General features: G+C 37.8%; 2 protein-coding genes across 7 annotated transcripts in view; both read right to left on the bottom strand.

Annotated features, from left to right (window-relative positions):
- ppm1db (protein phosphatase, Mg2+/Mn2+ dependent, 1Db) overlaps positions 1-16,128 on the bottom strand; it is a 31,378-nt gene extending 15,250 nt beyond the window's left edge. The window contains exons 1-8 of one of the 2 annotated variants that reach the window (XR_014627941.1): positions 16,025-16,128; positions 13,837-14,862; positions 8,854-8,961; positions 6,285-6,389; positions 4,792-4,899; positions 4,587-4,687; positions 4,328-4,496; positions 1,829-2,085 (exon numbers count right to left, since the gene is read on the bottom strand). The gene's annotated coding sequence lies outside the window, so the exon portion shown is untranslated. Of the gene's footprint in view, positions 1-1,828; positions 2,086-4,327; positions 4,497-4,586; positions 4,688-4,791; positions 4,900-6,284; positions 6,390-8,853; positions 8,962-13,836; positions 14,863-16,024 lie in introns of those variants that run through there. The other variant, XM_084413895.1, reaches the window with a different exon arrangement.
- An 819-nt stretch (positions 16,129-16,947) lies between these two features.
- tia1 (TIA1 cytotoxic granule-associated RNA binding protein) lies at positions 16,948-26,621 on the bottom strand (the record flags this gene model as incomplete). 5 transcript variants are annotated; one of them, XM_084412834.1, is made up of 13 exons in its annotated part: positions 26,357-26,591; positions 25,314-25,410; positions 25,102-25,164; positions 24,123-24,221; positions 22,656-22,710; positions 22,422-22,509; positions 21,771-21,846; positions 21,552-21,660; positions 20,917-21,012; positions 20,731-20,815; positions 20,512-20,650; positions 20,205-20,353; positions 16,948-18,471 (listed from the first exon to the last, which is right to left on the bottom strand). In XM_084412834.1, the coding sequence occupies exons 1-13, from the start codon at positions 26,383-26,385 to the stop codon at positions 18,333-18,335; spliced, it is 1,224 nt and encodes a 407-aa protein (XP_084268960.1). In that variant the 5' UTR covers positions 26,386-26,591. The 5 variants fall into 5 exon arrangements, with proteins under 5 accessions (XP_084268960.1, XP_084268961.1, XP_084268962.1 ...); XM_084412835.1 differs by having other exon boundaries at positions 20,205-20,350; positions 26,357-26,579; XM_084412836.1 differs by lacking the exon at positions 25,102-25,164 and having other exon boundaries at positions 26,357-26,621.
- Between the last annotated feature and the right edge of the window lie 251 nt (positions 26,622-26,872).

Genomic DNA, 26,872 nt, shown 5'->3' with positions numbered 1-26,872 from the left:
AGTCAAAAGAATGGTCCAGAAAGTTGAGAGAAGATATGTGAATCGCCCTTCACAAACAATGAACAGAATACAAAAAGATAGCGAAGACACTAAATGTTCCTAGAGACACCGTTGGAAGCATAGTTCGCAAGTTCAAAGTTGAAGGAACAGTGGTTACACTAACAGGATGTGGAATAGAAAGGAAGCCATCAACTGCTGCAACCAGATTTCTGAGAAGGCAGGTTCAGAAAAACCCTCGAGTGACTGCAAAATACCTGCAGCAAAACTTGGTGGGAACAGGCGCTGGGGTTTCAGCTTTCACAGTAAGGCATGTACTAAACGCATGCGGTTTCCATGCCAGAACTCCAAGACGTACACCACTACTGACCCGAAAGCACAAGAAAAGTGCTCAAAATCATATAAATAAGCCACAGATGTCCTGGGATTCTTTTTTGTGGAGCAATGAAACAAAACTGGAACTTTTCGGCCCTATGGATCAGCGGTATGTCCGGAGGAAGAAGAATGAAGCTTACGCTGAAAAGAACACTCTGTCTACAGTTCATCATGGTGGTGTTTGGTGATGCTCGGAGGCAATGGAAATCTGCAGCGTGTGGAAGGCAATATGGATTCATTGAAGTATCAGGAAATCTTAGGAGAAAACGTCATGCCGTCAGTGAGGAAGCTGAAGCTTGGTATTTGAGTATAAAACATTGGACCTTCCAACAGGACAATGATCCCAAGCATACCTCAAAATTCCACCAAGGCTTGGTTGCAGAAGTCATCCTGGAAGATTCTACAGTGGCTATCACAGTCACCTGACTTGAACCCCATAGAAAATCTCTGGTGGGATTTAAAGGCGGTGGTTGCAGCCCACAAACACAAGAATATTACTGAACTGGAGGCCATTGCTCATGAGGAATAGGCTAAAGATTCCTCAGAAACGCTGCCAGAAGCTGATGTCTGGTTATATATCTTGTTTGCAGTAGGTCATAACAGAAAAGTACTAAAGATGCTTACCATGAAGGAGTTTAATAATTCTGAGACTGCAGAAGTCATTAAAAGTTGATTTTTTTTGTTGAATTTGGGGAAACCACTTGAAACATGCGCTTTGTTGAGCTATTTTAATTATTTTTGTTTGATTTGCAATGGGGGTTGAATAATCTTGATTACAACTGTAAATAAATCAAACTAATTTATATAGGGAGTAAACAGATTCACAGGCATAAATATTCAGATAGGTCAGATGTTGGAATTTACTGTGACTGTACCAGTACTGTAATAGTCTTTAAATATTTTTGGCATATGGGTATAATAGTCATTCTGTGCTATCTGATAGAAGTCTTATGTGAGGTGTATCTATATTAAGTATCTGGACAATTAAGACAAAACTTAATGCATGAACATTATCAAGTGTCTAAAAATGTTTGTTAATGCATTATAATGTATTACCAGAAAAACATTTAACAGTATAAGGCTTTTAATATATTTACATTGATTTAGTTCATCAGTTTGAATACAGCATTGTGTCAATTCTATTATTTTCATATAAATACTAAAAGGTATCAAATCTACATGATTTCTGAAAACAGGAACTTTTCACTTGTCATTAGTACAGGACATCTAAACCACGTGATTGTGGATTGTGTGTGATTGTAAAAAGGTTGTGCTAAAATTCCATTATTAAGGAATGTGGAAATCTTGAACATGAGTTAATATTGTACGGCACAAAACATATGTTGACAAGATTATTTTAGTTGTACACTTATATAAATAATTTACATTTGTATGCCCGGTGCTATAATGCAAACTTTAAACAGTTTCTAACAATGAACATTTTTCTGAGAAGCACCTTATAAGTTGAGAATTTCATGACCGAGGGTCTTGAGTCTTCTATAGTGGTTCTTCACTGTTGTGGGATGGCATCTGCTACTGTTTGTTCAGTCCTCTCTGTCCCAGCAGAGCTCTTGCAGTTCTCCGGTTTACTACCCAGCTGATGGCCATACTCAAACTTGATCCTCAGTTCTCCAACCTGTGAGTGCGGAAGGATGTCTGGAATCCATTCGATCACAAAGGGCACTGGCTCCGTCTGCTCAGCAGCACAGGTCCCTGAGGGACGAATACCACAGCGTTTTAGTTATACAGTAAAGCAGAATACTTGGAGTGATAACTATCCCCAGGCCTGGCTCCTGTCAGGAGCTTGGCCCACCCTGGCCCCACGCCAAATAACAACCAATTTCAAAACTGGTGTGATGTTCAGAGTCGGCACTTTCAAAACACCCTACTTTCGGATACCATACAGTATCTGAGTATCCGAATTCCACCAGGAATTTCACTTGGCCCACCTTATATCTCAAAGCTGGAGCCAGGCCGAATTATCCCCTGGTAGAAACACCTCCAAGTGCCTTCCTCAGATACTAAATGGTGATAGTTCATGTCTTATTTCATGCCAGTGTTATGCTAACCCATCATAAAAAAAAAAAAGAAAAAAAAAAAAAGTCATCATTACATAAAGTAAAAAAAAAAAAAAAAAAATCTAAATTCGTAGAAATTAAAGGGGTGGTATAATGACCTTTTCACAAGATGTAAAATAAGGTCTTTGACGTCCCCAGAGTGTGTATGTGAAGTTTTAGGTCAAAATACCCCACAGATATTTTTATATAGCATGTAAAAATTGTCAGTTTTTGAGGGTGAGCAAAAACGCACCGTTTTGTGTCTGTTCCTTTAAATGCAAATGAGCTGCTGCTCCCGGCACAGAGGGCGGAGCTTCAAGAGCTTGCATTCACATGGACATGCACTGAACATTTCTAAAACTTTTAGCTTTTTATGTTCAAAAAGGATTCAGACAATGATGGAGAGACTCAAGAAGAGGTGACAACATGTAGAATGCAACAGGACGTTTCTGAATGGTTAGTTGATGAATTTATGTAACTTGTGTAGTTATCTTCTAGTCATTGATTAGCATATTCTGTCTTAAAAATCTATAAATCGTGTTCAGGGGGCGGGGTAATTGTAAATTTTAGGGTTAGTGATGTCACTAACCCGGGAGGAATGTCGTGTAGTCCCTACCAGCCATTTGTTGTAGTCCTTAAAAAGTTAATTCTTTAAAAGCAAATATCTCCCTTTGCTTTGAACTTTGAGCATTGTAACTTTGCAGATGTTGTTAATGCTCAAACAGCAACATTACACACTAACTAAAGTTAAAAAAGTGAAATCCTTTAAGAAATAATTATGGGATAGTCAAAATTATGAAATACTAAGTCATAGTCTAAAACGAAACAATTATGACAGAAAGATTAAATTATGAGACACAAAATAATTATGAATCTGACATCATAGTAATTATTAATTATAAATATTATCTTATAATTATGGCTTGTCATAGTTTCAACCAAATCATGATTTTTTTTTTTTTCTTATGTGGCTGAAATGGGCTTCCACAGAGTCAAGTATTCCAGAAAGTGGTGTAATAATATATCTGGATACTGTATTGAATATAATGTAGAATCTTTCTGTTGTGGCACCTAAAACATTTCCGCTTTGAAAACTGAAAATCAATCTCATATTTTAAGAGAAAATTGGGTATTATGATATCGAACACGCAGAGAAAAAAAAAAATCTTGCTAACCTATGAGTTATGAAGAAATGTTTGAAAATGTAAAATTACCATGGTTTGACCATTTTTTGCTTTGGTCATGTCATGTGATATATAATTAATAAGGCATATGACGCATTGTCATGCCAACAACAAGCAATATTGTAGCATGTTTGATCAGGAATCAAATAGAAAGTTCTTTTAGCCAATGGAATCACTTTGGGGTCCATTGGGGATGTGAATTGAAAGGGGAATGTGATTTGGCACAATCCAAGAACCCATAAATCCGATTCTATACAAAGGGTATGTTTACATGACAACAATGTACAAAAATTGAAAAGTTTTTCCTTTGTGTTTTCACGTACAGACGACAACATTGTCAAAACGTTCCCCGTTCACATGAATCTATGAAAACGACAAAAAAAAAGCTGTATTATGCTGCCAGGCCAGTAGTTGGCGATGTCACTTTGTAAAGAAACAATACAGGTCTATAGACTGAACACGTAATACGCAGGCGCATGATGTCAGTGTTTTCACAAATTTGCATTTTTATAGTTTACATGGGAGACGATAATGGTACAGTTTTCAAAAACATGCACTTTGAAACCCATTTTTTTTTTATTTGTGTTTTCAGGGCCCCAAAACGGCACTGTTGTGTAAATGAACAGCCAAACTGCATAAAAAGTTTTTAGTTTTAGATTTTTTAGTTGAAAACTGTGTCATGTAAACAGCCCCTAACTGAACACATCCACTTACCCACTCTGAGGAAGGTGCGTAGCTCCAGTGGTCTGATGGCCAGAGGCTTATTGGTGCGTGAATGGTGGCTGGTGTCTGATCCAGGATCAGGAGGGGTCTCCCGGCAGCGGTACAGTGAATAGGAGCCGTCACTGTTCTTCACAAAACTCTGAGTGAGTTCCAGAGGTAACTGTTCAAACAGAGTGCCCTCATTTAGAGACTGCCCACAGATGCTATGGCCATTAGTGAGGATCTGAAAATGCAGAAAACGGGTACACACCTCTGGTGTATCAAAGATTCGTTTCACGTGCATCAGGTTGGTAATGTGCCAGGTGTATTTAGAGAAAGAGCCCAGAGGCAAAGCATCATCACGCACAAATGCTAAAAACACAGAAATGACAGAATATTAAACCAAGGTATAACAAGATTGATAATCAGAATTAGATTGTTAGCACATGATCAATGGCTACACATATTATACTTACTGGTGGTGTAGTTGGGGAGTCTTCTTTTTTTTGAGCCCAATGATAAACGCTGCTGTAGGGCATTGAAGAAAGACTGAGGGATGTGGAACACCAACGGCTCTGGCTTGCCTGTTCACATCAAACTTCAACTTCAGTGTTAACTCAACATTCTAATCTGAAAATCTGATACAAAAATGTTGTTGTATGTGAAAATCCCAGTAGATCAGCAGTTTCTGAAATACTCAGACCAGCCCGTCTTAAATCACCTTTCTTCCCCATTCTGATGCAAGGTTTGAACTTCAACAGATCGTCTTGACCATGTCTACATGCTTAAATAAACTGATTTGTTGCCATGTGATTGGATGATTAGATATTTGTGAAAACGAGCAACTGAACATACATACACACACACACACATATATATATATATATATACACATATACATATACGAAAGTATACAATATATTGACATAAGAAAAACATTTATATTTATATATTTTATGACCATTTAGATTTAGTATATTCTTGTATGACTTTTTTTTTAATATATTTATAAATCATAGTAGTATTTGTTGTTCTGCCCTTTTCATAAAAAAAATAAAAATAAAAAAAAGGTAGGATGATTCTCATTATTGTGCTTAAAGGAGAACTCCATTCAATTTTAACATTGAGCTCATTTTTGTGTAAATTTGGAGTGCTGTCAATACAGAGAACAACGACAAAAATCGGTGTTGCCTACACCGTGTTATCCTCTTTTTAAAATTCTTCCTGTTTTCGGTCGAAGTCCATAGTAATCGATTGTCGAGTTCACACGCATAGGTTTAGTTACCTATGATCACGCGCGTGAACTCGACAATCGATTACTATGGACTTCGACCGAAAACAGGAAGAAAATACAGGTATGTGCGCTGGCTGAAATAACATCATTTTTATTAATATCTTTCACATCTACTGCAGTCAGATTCACCCATGATCACTCTGAAGGAATCACTCACATGACCTGTGCACTTGTAATGACACATCAAGGATGTTAAGAGGCTAAAAGCAGGTTTAAAACTTGCCCCATTGAAGTCAACAGGGTGCAAATTTTAAAAAGAGGATAACACGGTGTAGGCAACACCGATTTTTGTCGTTGTTCTCTGTATTGACAGCACTCCAAATTTACACAAAAATGAGCTCAATGTTAAAATTGACCGGAGTTCTCCTTTAATTGTCATAAAAATATTGTCAAATATTGAAAAACGGCAAATATAGGAGAAATCTTAATTGTCCTAATATATGTTGCATTCAAGTTCTCCTGGAATGTCTGTAATTACAACGTCACAGGTGTTTCAAATCACTTTGGTTGGGGCAAGAAGGAAATGCACCTTTTCGACAAAAAGCACCTTTTTACTCTACTCTACAAAATGATTATCAAATTATCTTCTTTTTTTTTTAATCTTGAAGTGAAATATGACCCAGACATAACAGGTTTTTAACAGGCTTTGTGAGAGTCGCCCTAATGTTTTCTTACCATCAAACTGGAAGTGCATCGTCTGATGGATCCTCTCTGTAACACTGGCTAACCACTGCTGGAAACCCAAAGACACATGTGTCTCATCCACCGGCTGGCTGCTTCCTGTTTAATTCACCCGACGACATTACACACATCAAAAACTGCAAATTATGATAATGAAAGCCATGTGTACGTCATTTGTATTTTCAAACTTAAAGGGGTAATGTGATTATAAATCTCTCAACATCTGTAACAGTGCTAAAGAACAATGACAGCCAGAGTGCTAGAAAAAGAAACAGAAAGAAAAGAAAAGCTAAATCGTGTAAGAGGAGATATTTGGAGCACCTGGGTTCTTAATTCCAGTAGAACTGGAGTGTTTTCTGTGAGTGGGCTTGCGCTGGTTTAGGGTGGGAGCAGAAGTGTCTTTGACAGCCAGAGGAGAAGCAGAGGACACAGAGGAAGCTGTGTGAAACAGTGACAGGTCCAGAAAGCCAAAGAATAAAATAGGAATACAGATTACAGAGGAGGTGGTCAGTAACCACAGAACATAACAGCAGCATTTAGACATCAACAACAGATTTCAGTGGGTGGTAAAGAAGAGGCTCTAGGCGCTATTCATTATGAGCCCCACACAGAATTTGCATTTCAGAAAGCTCAAAATTCAAATATCCATCATTCACAAAATCCCCTGCTTCCTTATTTGTCTGTTTATCAAACATTCTGATGAATTTTATGTAAATGTATGTAAGTTGCTGCAAGTATGTCACACATTTTTCCATTCCAGTTGAACACCCCTTTTTTTAAAAGCACCTAGCAACATAACTAGCGACTTTTTGGACAAACCACAGCTATTTTCCATAGAAAATATTTGGCTTAATCATCACTGACTGAAAACAGAATATCCTTCTTGTGGTTTGTTACTCAGATGGTGGTTATGCACGGTGTGCGAGAAAAATTAAGAAAGATATTTTGTAATTTCTAACCTTCTCTATGAGTGATCATTTTATACGTAAATATAACCAAAATCACAGCACAGCCATTGTCTTTAACTTATGTCTGTGGTGACTTTATCAGATCAAAATAAATAAGGATTTTAGAATTTCATACTCAATTCGTTGTCAGAAAAATATGTAAATGAGAACAGCTTTATTCGTAATTTGTCTGTATTAAAATATAGTATGTGAGAACAGAGAGTAGGAGAGAAGTAAATAGATGTAAAGGGTTAAAGCAACACTAAGGAACTTTTCCTCTTCAGTCACCCTAGGGGTTGGAAGCGGAATTGTCCATTACCGCTGTCGTAAATAATTTTGCCGCCCGCAGCCTACTGTCGCATGCACGCTCGCTGTTTATCTAGCGCCGGCTTTGGAATGAACGATGTCCACAGACAAGGTAGAGTATGTTGCTTGATTTCATGAAAGTATGATGTATTGCGACATCAGAAACAAAGAAAAACAAAATAATTACTATTGTAACGCTTGACGTAAAGCAAGTCAAATTGGTAGTTTTCTTATGCCTCATTCGAACTACAGAAACGCGACCCGGTTTGGCAAACTTGCATAGTGTGGTTATAGCAGATATACGCCAGCAAAGCGAATCCAGAAGTGCCTTTCACCCTGTTACGACTTGATGAACCACTCATACGATTTTGGAAACATTATTTTAAGGTAAAAAAAAATTTCCTTAGTGTTGCTTTAACACCAGGCAGAATAAAAATACAATGCAATCACGGCATTAAAGGAGTAGTTCACTTATGAATTAAAATTTCATAATAATTTACTCACCCCCATGTCATCCAAGATGTTCATATCTTTCTTTCTTTGGTCGAAAAGAAATTAAGGTTTTTGAGGAAAACATTTCAGGATTTTTTTCCAAATTGGTTTCAATGCATCTTCAAAGGGCTCTACACGATCCCAGCCAAGGAATAAGGGTCTTATCCAGTTATGTAGTCATTTAAAAAAAAAAAAAAAAATTATATATAGATATTTACTTTTTAACCACAAATGCTTGTCTTGCACGTCCACGACTTCATGCATTACGTAATCACGTTGGAAAGGTAACGCATAGGTGGAAAATGTAGGGCGAAAAAGTCCATCTCATTTTCTCCTCAAACTTCAAAATTGTCCGACATCGTTGTTTTACCTTTTATTTATTTATTTTGTAAAGGCATTTGATTTAGTCTTTGCACGTTCGCTTTGTAAACACTAGGCCGGTACTTCCGCCTCAGACCCTTATTCCTCGGCTGGGATCGTGTAGAGCCCTTTGAAGCTGCATTGAAACTTCAATTTGGACCTTCAACCCAGTGATATCCGTTGAAGTCCACTATATGGAGAAAATCCTAAAATCTTCCTCAAAAACCTTAATTTCTTTTCGACTAAAGAAAGAAAGACATGAATATCTTGGATGACGTGGGGGTGAGTAAATTATCAAGAAATTTAATTCTGGAGTGAACTAATCCTTTAACATGCTAATTAGCATCATCGTCTAATCATCCAATGACATTTAGCCATTTCAAGCGGACTTTCCACTGAAATTAGTTGGCAACAGTGGGCCCGAGACAATCTGTGGACGGCTGGTCAGAGAAACTTACCCATAGACGACTCCATAAATTTGAGTCTCTTGGAACGATGAGAGATGGAGGGCTCAATGTGCTGCTGAGATATACCGAATGCTGTGGCATCTGCCCTGTCCTGCAGTCCTGGACATACACAATAATAACAGATGACAGTCATCTCTGATGCATAGAAAAACACTACAGGCACCATATATAGAGCTGTACCAAACCTAGCTACACACAAATGCTTGCAGGAATAGGAATAGAAACTCTTTTAAGATAGCTAATTCTTGCCAACACGTAAAGAAGCATTGCATGTATCCTTAATGGAGAAGGCAATTCCAGAACTGACTGCGATAAACTCTGTGCAAAAAAATTGTCAAGAGGAAATTTTTTATATATTAATATGCTTCATTCAGTACCAAGAAGTATCAATAAAAAGTTCAGTCTTTTAAAATGTCTGACCAATTATTCATCTACTATATATTTGTGTATATATAATTAGATAGCAGAGCATCATGGTAACATCAAAAATGTCTCCTGTGTGCACTTCACATAAGGAGCACTATTTCTGAACTGTACAAGTTGCTTCCATCACTGAACTTACTTAAGAGGACCTATGACATTTTTTTTCTTCTAGATCTGCAGTACAGCCGAAACAAACTACAGAAATAAAGGTGACTATATGGAGCTTTTCCAAATCTGTCACTTTTGGAACCTAGGTTAGGATGCAACCTTAGGGCAGGGATAGCCAACCCTGGAAGACTACCTTCCTGCAGATTCAGTTTCAAGCCTGCTACAACACACTTGAATGTTTTTCAAGTAATCCTGGTTTAGGTGTGCTGGACCAGGAGAAGTGTTGGCTAACTCTGCCATAGAGCTGCGCTGGTCAACTCTGGCCCTCGATATCCACTTTCCTGCACAGTTTAGCTCCAACCCTAATCAAACACACCTGAACAAGCTAATCAAGGCCTTCAGAATTACTAGAAAGCTACAGGCAGGTGAGTTTTATCAGGGTTACAGCTGAACTCTGCAGGAAAGTCAATCACAAGGGACAGAGGCCCTAGACAGAAAGGAGGTTCACTAGGTCAGTGGTTCTCAATTCCAGTCCTGGCGACCCGCACCGCTCTGCACAGTTTGTATTTCTGTCTTATTTGTCACACTCAGTTCAGATCATGGAGATTTCTCCTAATGAGCTGATGATAAGTGATGGTAAAATGAAGCTTTGTGAGGCTTTCCTCTCAAATGTATCGTAAAATGGTACATTACTCAAAGCTTTGGGACACGGTGCACATTAACGACATCTTGTGGTCAAAAGGTAGAAAAGCTGCCTTTACGTCCCAGAAGACCCAGACATTTTTAGATTGTTTCATTTAAAAAAATCAGTTTGTGCTACAAAAACCATATGTATATGGCAATAAGTCAATAAAAGTATGTAGTCTATATAAATAAATGTCTTTCACATGTCATGAAACTGTATGAATAAATGAGTCTGGGAAAAAAATTTGCTTGTGAACTGGGGATTAATATTAATTGATGTGCACAAAACTACACTTGTAAATATTCGTATTATGTTTTATTCTTATCAAAGTGAATGACTCTGGAAACCTGCACAAGGGGTTCCCAGTACAGTGCTTCACTGTGAGATGTTTGTTTGTTTGTTTTTTTATACAAGCTTCGAAGCCGAACGTCACATCACTGTTGATGATCTAATGATTAGGTGTGTTAGAGATAAGAGACATGTGCAGCCACAACCACTGCACTATGTTTTTCAGAATAGAGCTTATGTGGATGGATGGAGATGCAGACAACCTAAATCAGGGGTATCCAATCCTGCTCCTGGAGGGCCACCATCCATCCAGCAGAGCTGAGCTCAAATCCTACTCAAACACACCTGAATCAAGAGGTGCGTGTCAATCAGCTTCCTAGGTCGTGAATCAGTATATTGTGTACTCGAATTAGGTTATTGCCTGGCTCAATACACATTGGGACACTGATGGCTCAATTTCAGGTGACATCAGGGAATTTCAGGGGGACAGAGGTGTTGTATAATGCTTTACAACAAAAGTATGTAGGCCTACATTGCCATTTGCACATGTAACATGCATTACATTCTAATTCAGGTATCATGAAGTAATGAATAACTTCTCACATATTTGTCCACCATGGTTAGTGTTTTATCAATATGCTCTAGTCAATAGTTAGATCATGTTAGTGAATGATACACATAACTTTATTTGACCTAATAAAAATTAATTGGACCTATGAGGATTCTGAAGTAAAAAGTGCTTATAGAAACTAATGCAATTTTCATGCACATCTAATTGACGCATAAACCGAGCGTTCTTATTTTGTTGTTGTTGTTAATATTATTATTTCAGCAAACAGTTTGTTTCGTATATTCAGTTAAAAAGCATTAAGTAAGAGCTGGGTATTCTAGCATATTTAAAGTCCCCCTGTGGTGAAAATCAAGGTTTTAATGTTGTTTATATGTATATGTATATGAGGTGTTTTTAAATATGCTTTAAGACAAACCAAGTGCAAATTCAACAGTATTGCAGTGTTTTCTCCTTAAAACTGCAGTGAACCAAACACAGTCTCAAAAACACGGTTTAAAATCGCTGGTGTTTCTGACGTCACAAACTACCTTGTAATCAATCATGTCAACGAGTGAGTGGAGGCGGGCTAATTTGCATATTCATAGAACCATGTATTCTAAATGAAGCAAGGGTGTAGTTAGATTAAAGCTATTTTAAGACATGGTGATCAAAAATTAGTTTTAAGGGATAAAATGATTGACTACAGGCCAGGGGACTTTAACTCAACTGCTCAGGTAATGTCAATGTTATGCCTCATTTCAGGGGAGGCAGAAATTACAATTTAAAACCAGTCAGAGCTATAGAAATCTCTCTTTATATTTACAAGTAAAGCTTCATATTATAAGCATATATTACAATGCTACTTTCTAGACCCCAAACTGAGGTGGCTTGTGCAATTAGTTGCATGCTTGTGCTTCAGAAAATGTGATGTATTTCCCAGTAAGTGCATTGTGGGATTTTTTGGGGAGTGAAAGTTCCAGAGCATTATAAGGATATTGCTATTTAAACAGCTCTTGAAATGGCCGACTCCCTGATCAGTTTCCTAGTACTCCGGCCACTGAGATGCACCCAACGGTCTTAGGGGCTGTTTACACGACCCTGCTTTCAACTAAAAACAGAAACCATTTTATGTGTTTTGGACGTTCAAAAGTTTTGATGTTTACAAGACTACTGCATTTCGTGGGCCAGAAAATGTGAACTTTTGAAAATGGGTTTCAAAGTGCAAGTTTTTGAAATTGATACCATTATTAACTCTGTGTTAAATAATTATGGATTTTTGAAAATGACCTTTCATGTAGTGTGTAACATAGCTCTAAGTGAATGAAAACATCCTGCAAAGTTTTAAATCTGAAAGTGCACCGTGTATAAAGTTATTGTTTTTCAAAAGTAAGAGTCAATGAAATGAATTGGTTTCCAAACGAGTCATAAGCCGTTTCGTTGTGATGTCAAGACGAAACATTAGCATATTGCCCGCCCACTTATTGCGCGCTCAGACACCAGGGGAAACTTGAACCTCAAACTGGCAGCTGATTCCTGTGGATACTGGATAGCATCATGTCAAGAAGACGCTGTGCTCTACAATGTGAAGGTAAAGGCAGTTTTTTTTTTTTTTCACTGCCCAAGGACGAGCATGTGAAGAATCAGTGGTTAAAATTCATCTTTACCATGATATCACAGCAATATAATCCTAAACTTTTGCTGTGTTCCCTTTATTTCACTAACGACTGCTTCTCAAATCTCGGAGTTCAATGCAGGATTCGCAAAACGCTTGCTCTCGAAAGATGGTGTTCAAAATACTTAGTTTTGAGTTTTATATTGTGTAGGTCTCCTGCTATCTGACGTTATCACTGTCTTACTTAAATACTTCTGCTAATCAGTTTGTGGACCACTATTACCTATAACTGTGTATATTAATGCAGATTGTCTGTCACTCTCACTACTTTGAGGAAAGATTAAGCATGGAGCAAGATTTGTTTTACAAACGTTTTTGTTACATCAGTCATTCACGCTAGAGCTCGGCTAATGTATACATGTATACAGTTTCCACGTGTTCACCGCAATATATTACAAAAATACTCAGTAAATAAATTAAAATAATCGGTTTGTTGATGGACATGCACTTGTTAATGCTGATGGTGAGGAATTACAGTTGCAACATCTCATAATGTACCTCAAACTGAGTAGTGTATCACTGAGAAACATTGAGTCCTGCTCGAGTCGTCCTTGCGATGGAGGTTCTGGTTGAATAACTAGTTCTTCCAGTGTTTCATCATCGGACTCGCGCTCGCATTGATATGGTAAAATCAACGTCATTGTTCGTTACTGTGTTTATTTTAAGGTGTAGGAAGCCTCAGGACACGCAATCGCAACAGACTGAGCTGTCTGGCCAATCAGAGCAGAGTAGCTCACGGGAAAGGAGGGATTTAGAGAGATTGATTCATTTGAGAATCATTGAAAAATGTGGTGATGTGCAAATGTATATTATGAGGAAATTAAAGTGTTTTTTTTACCTTTGATGCATGTAAACCTGTTATAGGAGACTCCAAAACAACATTAAGAAACTTTAAAATAGCATAATAGGGGCACTTTAACTACAAAAATGCACATTTGTGAAAACAGTGACGTCACGCGCATGCATGCGCATTATGTGTTCAGTCTATAGGCATATAGTTGTTGTTTTTTTTACAAAGTCACCTCGCCAACTACTGGCCTGGCATATATACGTGTGAACAGGGATCGTTTTGACAACGTTGTCATCTGTACACAAAAAGTTTTTAGTACATTGTTGTTGTGTAAACGTACCCTTAGAATTACTAGAAATCTAGTAATACTAGATCTACTACTGCCTAAATCTACTAAATACTATATCTAGTAATACTCTTGCAGGATTGGAGACCCCTGAGCTAAATGGTTGACTTACCATTCATGTTGTAGTTGAGGAAAGCTGAAAACTCAGTGGCAAGCTTCTCATCACTCGTGAAGGCACAAACGCAGGCATAGAAGTGCAGGCAATGTTCAGGTAAGCTGTGCTCATGGGAATTTTCTCGTTCTTTGATATTAGAATGACCCCCACTCCTTGCCCCCAAATCCCCCTTGCCATTGGGTGCGTAGCATGCACAGCGAAAGGGAGCAGTACCCTCAGTCTTCTCTTTAACACTAGATAAGCCTACCGTCAAATGCAGCAGTCCCAGAGGGTGGGCTTCACCTGGCTGGCACTTCACTATTAGGGTACCTTTGGAGACCCTCTGCACTAAGGGTCCCGGTGTCTCTGTAGCCAGCCTCCACAACTCTTCCTTGGCCTGGGAAGTGGCCACCAGGGCCTCCAGCACAGAGCTCTTGAGTGGCAGAGGAGTTGCTTGGGTCTGACACTCCATTGCTTGCTTCACATGGGTACAGGGACTTTTGGATGTTTGCTGATTGGTTCCTTCAACTGTCGACTCGCTTTCGTTCTGCTGGCAAGAGGGCATGTAACAGCGACCGAGGTTGACACGTGTCAGCAAGGTTCCATCTGCAGTAGTAATAGCTGTATCCGTGAGGACTAACTCAACAAAGCCCCGCTGTTCTGAGCCACGTCCCCGCTGACGCACAGAGAATACCTGCGGCCCTCCAGCTCTACCACCTTCGCTGTCCGTCACAACTCGAACCACTTCAGACACCCCTTTCTTCAAACGTCCCGTCTCATGGTCCCCATCCCTGAAGATTGTTCCACAGGCCTTGTTCTTGCAGCTGAGACCGCGAGTGCCGTTGTAAATACCACACTGAGGGCACTTGCGGATGCCTCTTAAGGTAGCCTTGCCCAAGTTGGACAAGAACGCAGGAGTCTTCCGTTTGTCCCGAAGTTTCCCGCTTAAGTTACTGGAGGTTTGAGCGACAGGAGAAACCACCGTTTGTGTCGCCAGCGGCATTCCAGAATTTACCAGAGGACCATCCATTGTTATCACACACACTGAAATCGAGAGTGATACAGAGAACAATTTTATTTTTCATGAACTAGGCGGGAGCCCTAAAGCAAAATACTGTTTAAGAACTGTAGTGCTATTACGGTACAGTGCAGTGGAATCATTAGACCCTTTTTACAGGAGCACAAACCCCAGTGAATCGCTGTCCCAGTAAAATATTACTGAAAAATCCTTGTCTGAGGGTGGAGATTACCATATTCAATGTAAATGTTTGCAAAAAGCTCTGACATTGTTCATGATTCAGATTGATTAATTCAAACAATTCACACACAACACTAAATCGTTTGAAGTGGTTTTTCACCTCTAAAAAGCAACAGGATACTTTAAAAGACAGTAAACAAAAAGAGCGCTGAATAAGGTGAATGTTTACCTCCAATCTATTGTTGGAAACAAAATTTGCTAAATTTTGTCTTCTATAATTTGTCAGCAATGAAGCAGCACTTCATTCGCATGCAACTTGTGAATGACTTATACTGTAAGTAAAGACAATTCACATAATTTACATAACAGTATTTTTTTATATGGGGGCAGGGCTTTTTATATGGGGCGGGGCGGGGTTGGGTGTGCAACAGTACTGATGAAAGGCTAAAAATGCTCCTGGTACTATGATAGTATCAAGTTGCCATGACACTGAATGTCTAATATTAAAATGCCATGGTATGTGCATGCTACTTCAAAGAATACCACAGAAGGCTACATGTTCAAAAAACCCTGTTGGCAATCTTGGCATATCACATAAAATAAAAAATAAATAAAAACATACTGTATTGCCACGGTGGTACTGTGGTACCATGGTACTGTATTTGGCTAATCTAAGACAATAACTCTTTAAGTATGATGAATGAGGATCAATTAAAATGATTAAAACTGATTAAATGATCGACCATAACCCTCATCATAGGTCTTAGTAAAACAATGATTTACACGCTTCATAAAGTAAATTTAAATAATAAATACAAAAAAAAACATTAAAATGTTTCTTCAAATTCTTCCACAAATTCTTTGCACAAATCGCATGAAAATGTCAGACATGTTCCTGCAATTACACAGTATAGATTGACAAAGCATTGAAATGACATCGAGTTTAACCTTAGCTGTGTGACAGTGAATGAATGCAATGAAGTAAATGATGATGGGAGACAGGCCAACCTCTACAGGGGCGCTTTCCAGACGCTCAGTGGTCAGATCCCACGGAGGATTTCACTTCAGAGACTCAGCAACCGTCGCCATTCCTCCTTACATACAGACGCTCTGCTGCGGCTGTAACGAGCTTTCCGATTGGCCATAGGGTGACCAATCAAATGCATACTGGGAACTGAAGCCAGTAGCAACTCTAAACTCATTAACATTTTGGAAATATAATTATTTTAGTTTCGCGGACTCGTTTATTTTCTTTCTGCATTTTAAGATAAAAAGTAGTTATGTAAAATAATCATGTTTTTTTTTTTACTTTTTGAATATAATTAAACTTTTTACAATTCCTTTATTTTTGCTACTTCAGATACAATTATAAACAAATTTTCTTTTACCTTCATCCTAGATATTCCATATTAAACAAATCGGTAACACTTCACATTAAGGTTTATTAGTTAACATTAGTTCATGTATTAACTAACAATGAGCAATACATTTGTTACTGTATTTGTTAATCTTTGTTAACGTTACTTAATAAAAATACAGCTGTTCATTGTTTGTTCATGTTAGTTCACAGAGCATTAACTAATGTTTACAAGATTTTAATAAAGTATTAGTAAATGTTGAAATTAACATTAACAAAGATGAATAAATGCTGTAATATACGTGCAGTTCATTATTAGTTCCTGCTCACTAATGTTAACTAATTAACCTTACTGTAAAGTGTTACCAACATATCTCGTACATTACTACATTTTTAATAAAATAGGTTAAAAATAGCGACAAACTGTATTTCTTGTGTGGTAATGATTTATCAATATTTAAGCAAATTAACTAATTTCCACCACAACCAATCATTTTGCCTAAACTAGTAACCCTAGTGTCTGAACAAGGTAGTGAAAGACAATCCAGCTCAAAGACAACAGGGCAGGCAGAAATGTTTGTTTGCATCTGCATTTTAATGGGACAAAGCAAGAATACATAATTGTAAGATGAACATTATTTTAAAAAAAAATCCTCAAAACACAAGGTCTCGATTTATTCGTAGGCACTGCCTATGTTTAATGATCATCAGTTTCTTCAAATGAAATCAACTCAAATAAGGCAACACAATTGGTCTCGTGTATTAAAACTCCAATGGGCAACAGTGCAAAATTCTGATCCATTCAGGTTTCTCGTCTTGATACTAAATACTTCATTTAAAAAAAAAAATTCAACGTTTCGATTTTATATACAGAATTAATCGCAATTCTAACAAAATGTCTGTTGCAGCGCGAGTCAGCAACTTCTTCTCCAAGAGTTCTCTGGAAGAATCCTTAAACCGTATGGACCAGCATTTAACAGCGCCACTAATGCCAAATAGTTGCAATGAAGCCCAAGCCCATTCCCCTCCCACCTATCCTCCCGCCCTCCATCCCACCTACAAAAAAAAAGCAAGCAAGCAAGCATCCATTATCAACATCTGAATTATCTTTATATAGCGTCCCAACAGTTAAACACAGTTTGGTTATTTACATACAGAATGGTATACTGTACTTGTAAGCCCTCAAAAAAAGTGGAATGCAAAACAATTTAAAATACCTAAAATTTGCGTAACATCAAATTTTTGTGAAAACGTATTAATATTGTGCAATATTCATCTGCCTTCAAGGAAAAAAATGTGGCAGTCATCCCTGCAATTGGTTTAGTTTGAGAAATTGAATGTCTAATTAAAAAAATACAACAGTTGACATCCATTTTATTCATTTTATAAACAAACAAAAAAAAAGTTGACATTTCACACGATTCGTTGGTGTCGTCGCTCCTCTCAACAAAACTATTTTGCTTTTAAAATGGCAAGTCCAAAAAAAAAGAAAAGGCAAAGCTTCATATATTACAAAATCAGCAGCTGAAATCGCTCTAAACAACCCCCCCAAAAAAAGCAAAATGGAAAAGTTGCAGTTATTGTTGATTTTATTCATTTATAGTACTTTGAGTTAAAAATGGCATAGTCCTCTCCGAATAAGTCAGTCGGACACCAGGCCGAAGACTTGTGGATTTATGTGGGTGTGTGTTAATGTGTCTGAATATGCTTGTGTATCAGGGTGTGTGGTTTAATCCCAGTGTAGGGCAACTCGAGACCCCGCAATGATGAGCAAGATCTGCCTCAAAGTCTCAAACTCAAGGAAAATTACAAGTGGAGGGTGGGGAGGATCAGGGGGGAAAAAATGGCACACCCCCTCCCCATGCCAGGCATCTTGACAGGTGTTTGAGAATGGGATGGGGGTGGTGTGTAGATCCCTGCTGCGGCCGCAGTAGAGTGCTAGAGATGTTCATCGCCCCATCAGTGTGTGTGGTATCCTGCAGTGCCCATGCTGGACTGGTTGGCTAGCACGGTTCCATTGACTCCCTGCGCAGGCTCCACCACGCCTCCGTTACTCACGGCACTCACACCAGTCCACCCAGCGCCAGCCTGTAAGTGACTACAAGACAAAGTAGCTGATAGTTGGTGGAAGAGAAGAGAGCAATTATATATATTGTATATATTGGGTTTTTATACCAGAAACATTTTCATTCTAGGCTGGTGGCCCCTCATATTGATCATATTTGGGAGTTAAAAAGCCCTGCTTTAGACAACAATTGGTTCAACCTTTTTGACTCGAAGGCCCTACGGTTTCCAACACGACATTCAAAGATAATTTGTGGTATTTCTGCTGTAATTGACAATGCTGCATGTCTTCTGACTTTATTAAACTGGGAGTATTGATATTAAAATTAACCACAATTTATTTTGATTCCAAAAGTTTAAGAACTGCATGGGGGAGGGGGGTCCAAATTAATTAAATTGAAATGCTAAAAAACATTTTAGTTGTAATAACCAAACAGAAACGGCTCTGTATAAACCTAAATGTGATCTCCATTCGTTAGAAGTATAAGAGAACTTCAAACTTAAAGGGTTAGTTTACCCAAAATGTTTAATTATCCCATAAGTTACTCACCCTCAAGTCATCCTATGTGTATCTGAATTTCTTCTTTCAGCCAAACACATTTGGAGTCATTTAAAAAAAAAAAATGAATGGTACCCTAAGGTGAATGGTACCCTAAATTTACATTTTAATAAAGGCCTTCTGAAGCGAAGTGATGTATTTTTGTAAGAAAAATTTCCATATTTATAACTTCATAAACTATAATCAATGCCTTCCGGAATCGGCGGCCTCAAAATCTAAGGTCCCATTCACTCCCATTATAAAGTTTGGAAGAGGATTTTTTTTAATTGAACTCCGATTGTGTTTGGCTAAAAGATTTGGGGCGAACTAACCTTTTAAGCAATCAAACGCAGCTGTTATAAACCTTAAATCTACATACTGTAAGGATTTGGCAACTTGAGTAGAAACCACAGTCTCTTCACACATTTTACACCACTTTATTTGGAGGAGCTTAACAGCAAACTTTTTGCACACTGATCGTAGTGTGGTAACACTGATTTCAGATTCACATGCCCCTAAACACCATGAAGAAAACAGCAATTGTAGATACAGCACACAGAGCAATTTCTACCAATTAAAACGTAATATTTGAGCTGAACTACTATGGAAAAATATGTATACATTTAGTGGTTGACCAATAAATGCCATTTTTTTAATCCGCATTGGCCACCAAGTGTCAGAAGCAGGAGCTCTATCTCGACAGCGCCAGCACTTAAGCAAAAGCTCCTGTTCCTCGATTTCATCATTTTTTTATCTTGTTTAACAGTTGTTTTAAATCATTTGACAAATGTTTGAAGCAAGTAAACAAAAAGTATATGAAATAGTATTAATAGTAATTGAAAGGCTACAGCAATAACACTTTCTCATTCTATTTGTCCAGTCATCACTGGACACGCACGACCGACAAATTTAAAATCCTTGATTTCAAACTATGCTGCGCTATTTCCAGTTGGTCACGGTCATACTCACTGTGTACTGTATGTAAAATTAGCATTACCTGGTCTATATTTGAGAAAATATGATGTCCAGAGCATAGACACTTACCAGGTAACCAAGCACACTGCTTATAATGGACTTAGTTTGTATCTTATACTTAAAAAGCAAGTAAATCTTAATTTTTTTTTTTATTCACGCTTTTTACAATTTATTTTTGAGATTACAGAATCAAGAAATTGCTCAAATGCAATCTTCTTCATTGCAAATGGAGGTATGAAGATCTGTAGACTTACTTGAAGCCCTGTTGGTTCCAAGCCTGTCCGTACACGCCGTAAGTAGGTACCTGCCAGCCGTTAGGGACATACTGACTAATTTGTTGTGCGTTGCCGTACCACTGTCCCCACTGGCCGTATGGCTGTGCGGCGAAACCAACTTTGTTCTGCTTTAAGATCAGAAAAATACAGAACATAAAATCACATGCCTATCATTTACATATGTTTATTCTCATTATGTTGGCAACAATACTTCACAAGCATGAATTCCACTATCACTTTTAATATTTTGCTGTAACATTTCTTGAATAAATCAGGGGATGCTCACCTGGGGTACCTGCACCTGCTGCATGGGGGTCACCATGTCCGTAGTCTCTTTACCCCAGTAACATTTCACTAGATGACCTTCTAAGGATGTGCCATTAACAGACACTATCGCATGAGCTGCACTTTCATGAGAGTTGAACCTACAGAGATGAAGAATGTTACATCATCCTCTGCCTTTAGGACGTGTTACCAACACGTTTCACTTAAACAACAAACATACCTCACGAATGAGTAGCCTTTGTCTGGGAACACTCTAATTTCCATTATTTGGCCAAAGGGGGAAAAGGTCTGTCTCATGAGTTGTTCTACAGCAAAAAGAGAAGAGGAGCACATTACAAAAATGACTTTCCGTTAGAATTAGCTTGCATTCAAAAGGGTTACACAGAGAGGTCCGAAACACCCTCACCTGTAAGGCCTGTAGTGACTCCACCACAATAAACTGTGCAGTTGCTGGGGCTGGACTGGTTCACTACCTCATCGAACGACAAGTGCTTTGTGTTTGCTGTGAATTTGATTAGAGAAATACTGATTAACCTTTACAGGTCTCTGTACTTTAAGTTCACACACCCTTAAAAACAAAGATACGGTTCATCTATATAATACCCTTGTATCAAACCACTGCAACAGGATCGACGTAATGGCAAACACGTTCTTGCACGTCCCATCATTAACGTCAAACATGGAGTGACATGTTTTGACATGCCATAATACAACTGAATGAGCTTTGACTTTGTGGATGACTTGAATTAAACAAAAGCTTTGTGTGAAAACATCTAATATAATGCAATAAAGTCCTGCGGACTACTTTAATGCTGCTCGTCTCATTCTTGGAGCTCAGCGGCCCAAGCGACCATAATGAAAAAAAGCAATCTAGATGTTCATACATGTTTGGAATGGAACAAAGGTTAAAGTAAATGACAATTTTCCTGTTTGGCAGAACTAACATTTTAGCATGAGTTAGGTAGGGATTTCATGATGGCAGCTAGTTTTCTCCTCATCAGTATTAGTGGAGATATCTGGCAAATGCATATGAATACTCACTTTCATAGGTGGCTTTAGGCGCTGGGGGTTTTCTTGTAGCCCAGTTAGTCCTGATCTGCCTGCCGCCCAACCACTGACCTCCCATCTGCTGAATGGCATTCTCTGCATCCTGTAAACCAGTGCAAAAACATCAGCATTGCAAAAGCTTCCGGGATATCACACACCCTGGTTCTGCTAAGTTAAAAACCTGCATTTCCTGATGTTGGAATTGTGACTCACCCATTTGTTGAAGAATGAAACAAAACCATAGCCTTTTGACTTCCCCGTCGCCATGTCTTTCACTACACGTGCATCTCTGAGAAAAAAAAGAGCAAAAGTGTAACGTTTTGAGAAAAGAGAGACCATTTAAATTATAAAGAATTACAACGAAATACTTGAGATTTAAACATCACTGAGGGTAAAGTCTTTAAATGTTATGATGTGCAAAACAAAACACCGCTGGCTATCGAAAAAACGCTTGTTACTAAATAAAACAAGTGTTAATAAGACAAAAAGAAAAAACTGACAGTGCCAGAAAACCATTTCTATGAGTTTAAATCCTACACTATTTAACAAAGCAAATAATCAGATATCTGCTTATTTAATAAAAAACTGAGTTATAAAACCAAACCGAAACTGGGGTAATGGACAAAAATGTAGACGTTGACCGTCTTTGCATTATCCGTATATGATCACATATGATCCATACATACACATATATATATATATATATAAAAAGGCAAAACAGTCAAAGGCATTTGCATAATTGTACACTAAAGCCAGTATTGTGTAAGGTCGTTTAAACAGACTCAATGACTCAAAGTAGTTGAATTCACCACTGGGGTGTGGAAAATGGGATTTTCTTTATTTAAAATGCATCGTGTCACTTACGATATCCTCCCAAAGGGTGCAAAGGCAGCTCTGATATCATCAGTGGTGATTTCTGGACTGAGGTCTCCAACAAAGACGTGGAAGTGATCTAAAAAGCACCAGACAAGAGTTACTTGGATTGAAGAATTAATTTCTAATAATTCAGACATTCAGTGGGTATAAATTAGTGACAGCCTATTAATCAGATGATATCTGGCCTTCATTAGGCATTGAGGAACATGAAAAGCAACTCACTGCTTGTGTCTTTTTTCTGGCTGCTTGGTGATGTAGCCCAGTTCACCTTTACCTCCTAGGAGAAGGGTATAGGGAGGAAAAGATTGAAAGAAATGTTAGAAATGATAAAGACATGTTCAAGTCGCTGCTCTCTACTTATCTGACAATAAATCACTCTCCTTAACAAAATGGATGTTTGAATGTACAGCAGAGAGGAGGGAGACCTGACGATACTCAATTCACACTTAGCTGTCCTAGTGAGAACTTATTTGAACAAGCAAAACAATCTTGGTAGTAAAAAGGTCCAAATAACAAGGGACTTACAAAACAAGTGAAATTACCAACTTGTATTACTCCTCAAATGGTCCTTCATTACCTGTTGAGGATAAAATATTTTGTACTGAATAGGCATAAGACGCTTAATCTGCCTCTAATGTATAATCTATTGGAAATAGACTTGTGGATTCATATTCTAGATATTTGAAAGAATAATATCGAATACACACTACTGGTCGAAAGTTTGGAGTCAATAACTTTTTTGGAAGAAATTAATACTTTATTCAGCAAGGATGCATTAAAAGTGACACCAAAAAAATTAAACTAAAATAAATTTCTCTTTGGAACTTTCTATTCAAAGAATACTGAAAAAAATTGATGGATACCACAAAAATATTGAATCGGTATTTAGGAATGATTTCTGAAGGATCATGTGACACTGAAAACTGGAGTAACAATGCTGAAAATTCAGCTTTGCCATAACAGAAATAAATTACATTTTTAAAATGTTTCAGTATAGTTTTATTTAATGCCATGTCAACTTCAGTGGCTATCATCGTGGCAAAAACTGAATTACAAAAATACAAATTACATATATAAAATAAAAATTACTGTTTTTAGTTTTTTTTTTTTAACAAAAGCAGAATTGGTAAGCATAAGATGTTTTCAGTAAAAAACATCAAAGTCTTACCAACCCCAAACTTTTGAATGGTAGTGTATATGAAAACATCTTGAAGCATAAAATTAAAAAGCTATACAGGTGATATGACTATAAGAATGTGTCTTGCGTACAATAAAAAAAAAAAGAAGTGGGCTGGTGCGTTAAGTCAGTCAATTTCACTGGATTTCTTGCCTGTGCTTAAGCATAAAATTCACATTTCAAGGAAGCGATTCATCGAACAATGAACATACAAAAGCATGGGTCAACAAGGTCAGGCCACAGAGCTGAATCTTTTCATGAATGATGTAGCATTGTCTCTAATCACTATTTTGGCAAATCTGAGTAAACTATAATGAGATTTATATGGCCTGAAACATTTAAAAAAAAAGTGAAAAACCTCTGGTCAACATGAAAAATGTCAAAATCTCTCTCTCAGTGCACATTGCACATCCAGCATACAGGCATTCTACTTCACATAAAGTTTGCAGAAGATCTGAACTGTTCCACCCTCCCGTCCCAGCCCAACTCACCCTGTAGATACGATAGCTTACCTTACCCATTATTTTACGCCCATTCATGGCTGCAAGTGAGGCCGCTGCGTGCCTATGCTCGAAGAACTCCACAAAGCAGTATGGATCGTTACCTGCCGTCTGAAGGGAAATTAGTGCGATTAGACTACATTAACTTATTTAATGAAAGCCTTGAAAATTTGTATGGCACATTTTGTCTTTAAAAAAACAAGTATCAGATAAAAGCCCCTTGACTTTTCTACTGGTTAAGTAATTGCTGCAAGAAACCTTGTAATGTGAGTGTGTGTGTGTGTATATATATATATATAACATTTTAATTGACTGAAAGCACACACACATATATATATATATATAGTGCTGTCAGCTAAAGATGCGCTATATATATATATATATATATATATATATATACACACACACGTATGAGTTGTGTAATATAATATTTTTTATAAAGCATTCAGATGCTTGTGCTTGAATGGTGAGCTACACAGAATTATTTCAAAACATCTGTCTTGGCGAGTATTCACTTAACAGTCGGTTACGTCTTAAGTGAATGCAAGCAGTCCTAGATCCATGCATTAGGTCTTAATTTAATAAACCTGCTGCTGTCTGTCATTAATGTTAATCAAACAAAATAAAAGATGGAATCACTCTCTGATCTTGACTGAATAACTTTTGTAGCTTTAATAATAATCCATTTATTTGTAATTAACACTAAAAACTACAGTGATTTATAAATCTGAAAATTCAATTTCTATATTTCTTACTATTTAACTTGTGTTAAATAGATATAAAAATGAAAAATTTAAAGTGCTGGTCAATCCATGTTTTTCTTATATTGTATATACTTTGTTATTTGCATCTTTGTTCTAATTTTTAATAACAAAGATAACATAACAAAAAAGACTATATTGTAGTTATTAATATAGTGATTATTATAAATAAATTGAAGGAAAAGATGCATAGCGATGCATAGAGAATAGTTTTAGAATTAAATCATTACCCTTGGAATCATAACCGAATCATGAGGCAAGTGAGGATTCACGCCTCTACTAGTATCGAGATGCTTATGAAAAACAAGAAAAACAAGTTACTGGTGCAAGAAATAAAAAATATCAATGCTAAATATATATATATTAAAAAAGATGCATTTATCTAAATGCTGAAAGACGGCATTAGCACACAACTTGCTGTGTAAGCAAATTATATACTCACATCCACAATCATTTTACAGCTCTTACAGGGGCCAATTTGACCAAAGAGCTGCATAATAAGGGCCTCGGTCACATCCCGTGACAGGTTTCCAACATACCTGCAAAAAAGAGGGATATGGGCATGACAATGAGTGACGGGTTGGATAGAAGACACATTTAAATTTATAATTGTATACAGTTATTACAGGGGGGTCCATGAGTGCAGTCTTTGCCATCTTCAAGCACCTGAGTTACAATGATCCAACTAATCTACATTACAAAGGAATTAGGTAGGCATGAGGACCCACGGGCCGTTACTTAACCTTAAAAAACCTCATCCAGCAATGAGCTGCTTAACATGTATACAGGTTTGAAACAAAGAGATGACAAAACAGAAGCACGCACGAGCGCACAGGCAGCGCGCGACCTGCAACAAAAGCTCTTGCGCTGTCGGATACGAGGGACGAAAAGCCAGATATGACCAAAATATGCACAATTTGTACATTTTTATCCCGTATGTACACTGGCGACGTGTCAATTGAATAAGCATGCTGCGTTTATAGAAGTAAAGCTTTACAAATACGTCAATGAATACACTAGACGGGTTCTTTGTCTAGCAATTCCCTAACGACAATGAGCTTTCAGTAAGTAACAAGGCAACTTCACACACTCAAACACAGACAGCAGTGTGTGAGAGCGGCCCTGCTGTGGCCTCAACAGGCCTGCTGCAATTATCTAAATTAACTCAATAACTAGCACATGGTGTACGAAATTCTTTGAAATCACACGACTGTCCTGTGCTTAACAGTCTTGAGCGCTAAATATACGTTAAAGTGAATCTCTTCTTCCAGCAATCAGAGCTTTTGTTTGGGACACAGAAAATGTACACGTCTGCTTTGTGGTTGCATTTCCCTTAGCATCACACTCGAGACCGTTAAGGGCTAGAAATGACTTAAGCAAAATGACAAAACGGAAAGTGCTTTTTAAACCGCTATGGTATGAATGACTTGAGCTGATATGAAGTTTTCTGTCTAACGTGTTGGCGTACAATGCCGATATACGTACAGGGTCTTGGGCTGCTCGTCGTCCATCATATTTTCCCGATCGAATTAAGACAACGAACCCTGAGAGAAAATCCTCTTGTGTATATTTGAGATGATCTCGAGTTCCAGTCTCGCTCTTTCCAGTGTTGTTACCCTCTCTGTTCTCCGCCAAACCTGTTATAATGAGAGTAAATGTGAAATGCCGCCTCGGCTGACTCCAGTTATGAACAATGGAAAGGCGACATAAGATGGCGGAGGAACCGGACCGGAAATGCAAGAGCGCATGCGCGTACGAACTACAAAGCGCACAAAAAAAGCAAGCTTTGAAAATGCGTCTGACCACCGCACTGTACATTAAATAGAAATGTATTTACAGTATGCGCAGTGTTTAGAATGGTATAGCAGTAATAGACTAGGAAAAGTCAGTGAGATATTTAGATTTACAGAGAAAAAAATTAATGCGCCGCCCGGGAATCGAACCCGGGTCGCAAGAATGGGAATCTTGCATGATACCACTACACCAGCGGCGCTCTGTGTA

This window comes from Rutilus rutilus, assembly GCF_951802725.1.
Source record: "Rutilus rutilus genome assembly, chromosome: 7".
Classification (NCBI taxonomy): Eukaryota; Metazoa; Chordata; class Actinopteri; order Cypriniformes; family Leuciscidae; genus Rutilus; species Rutilus rutilus.
Note: the sequence above shows the minus strand (reverse complement) of the source record. Positions and strands in the feature narration are given on the sequence as shown.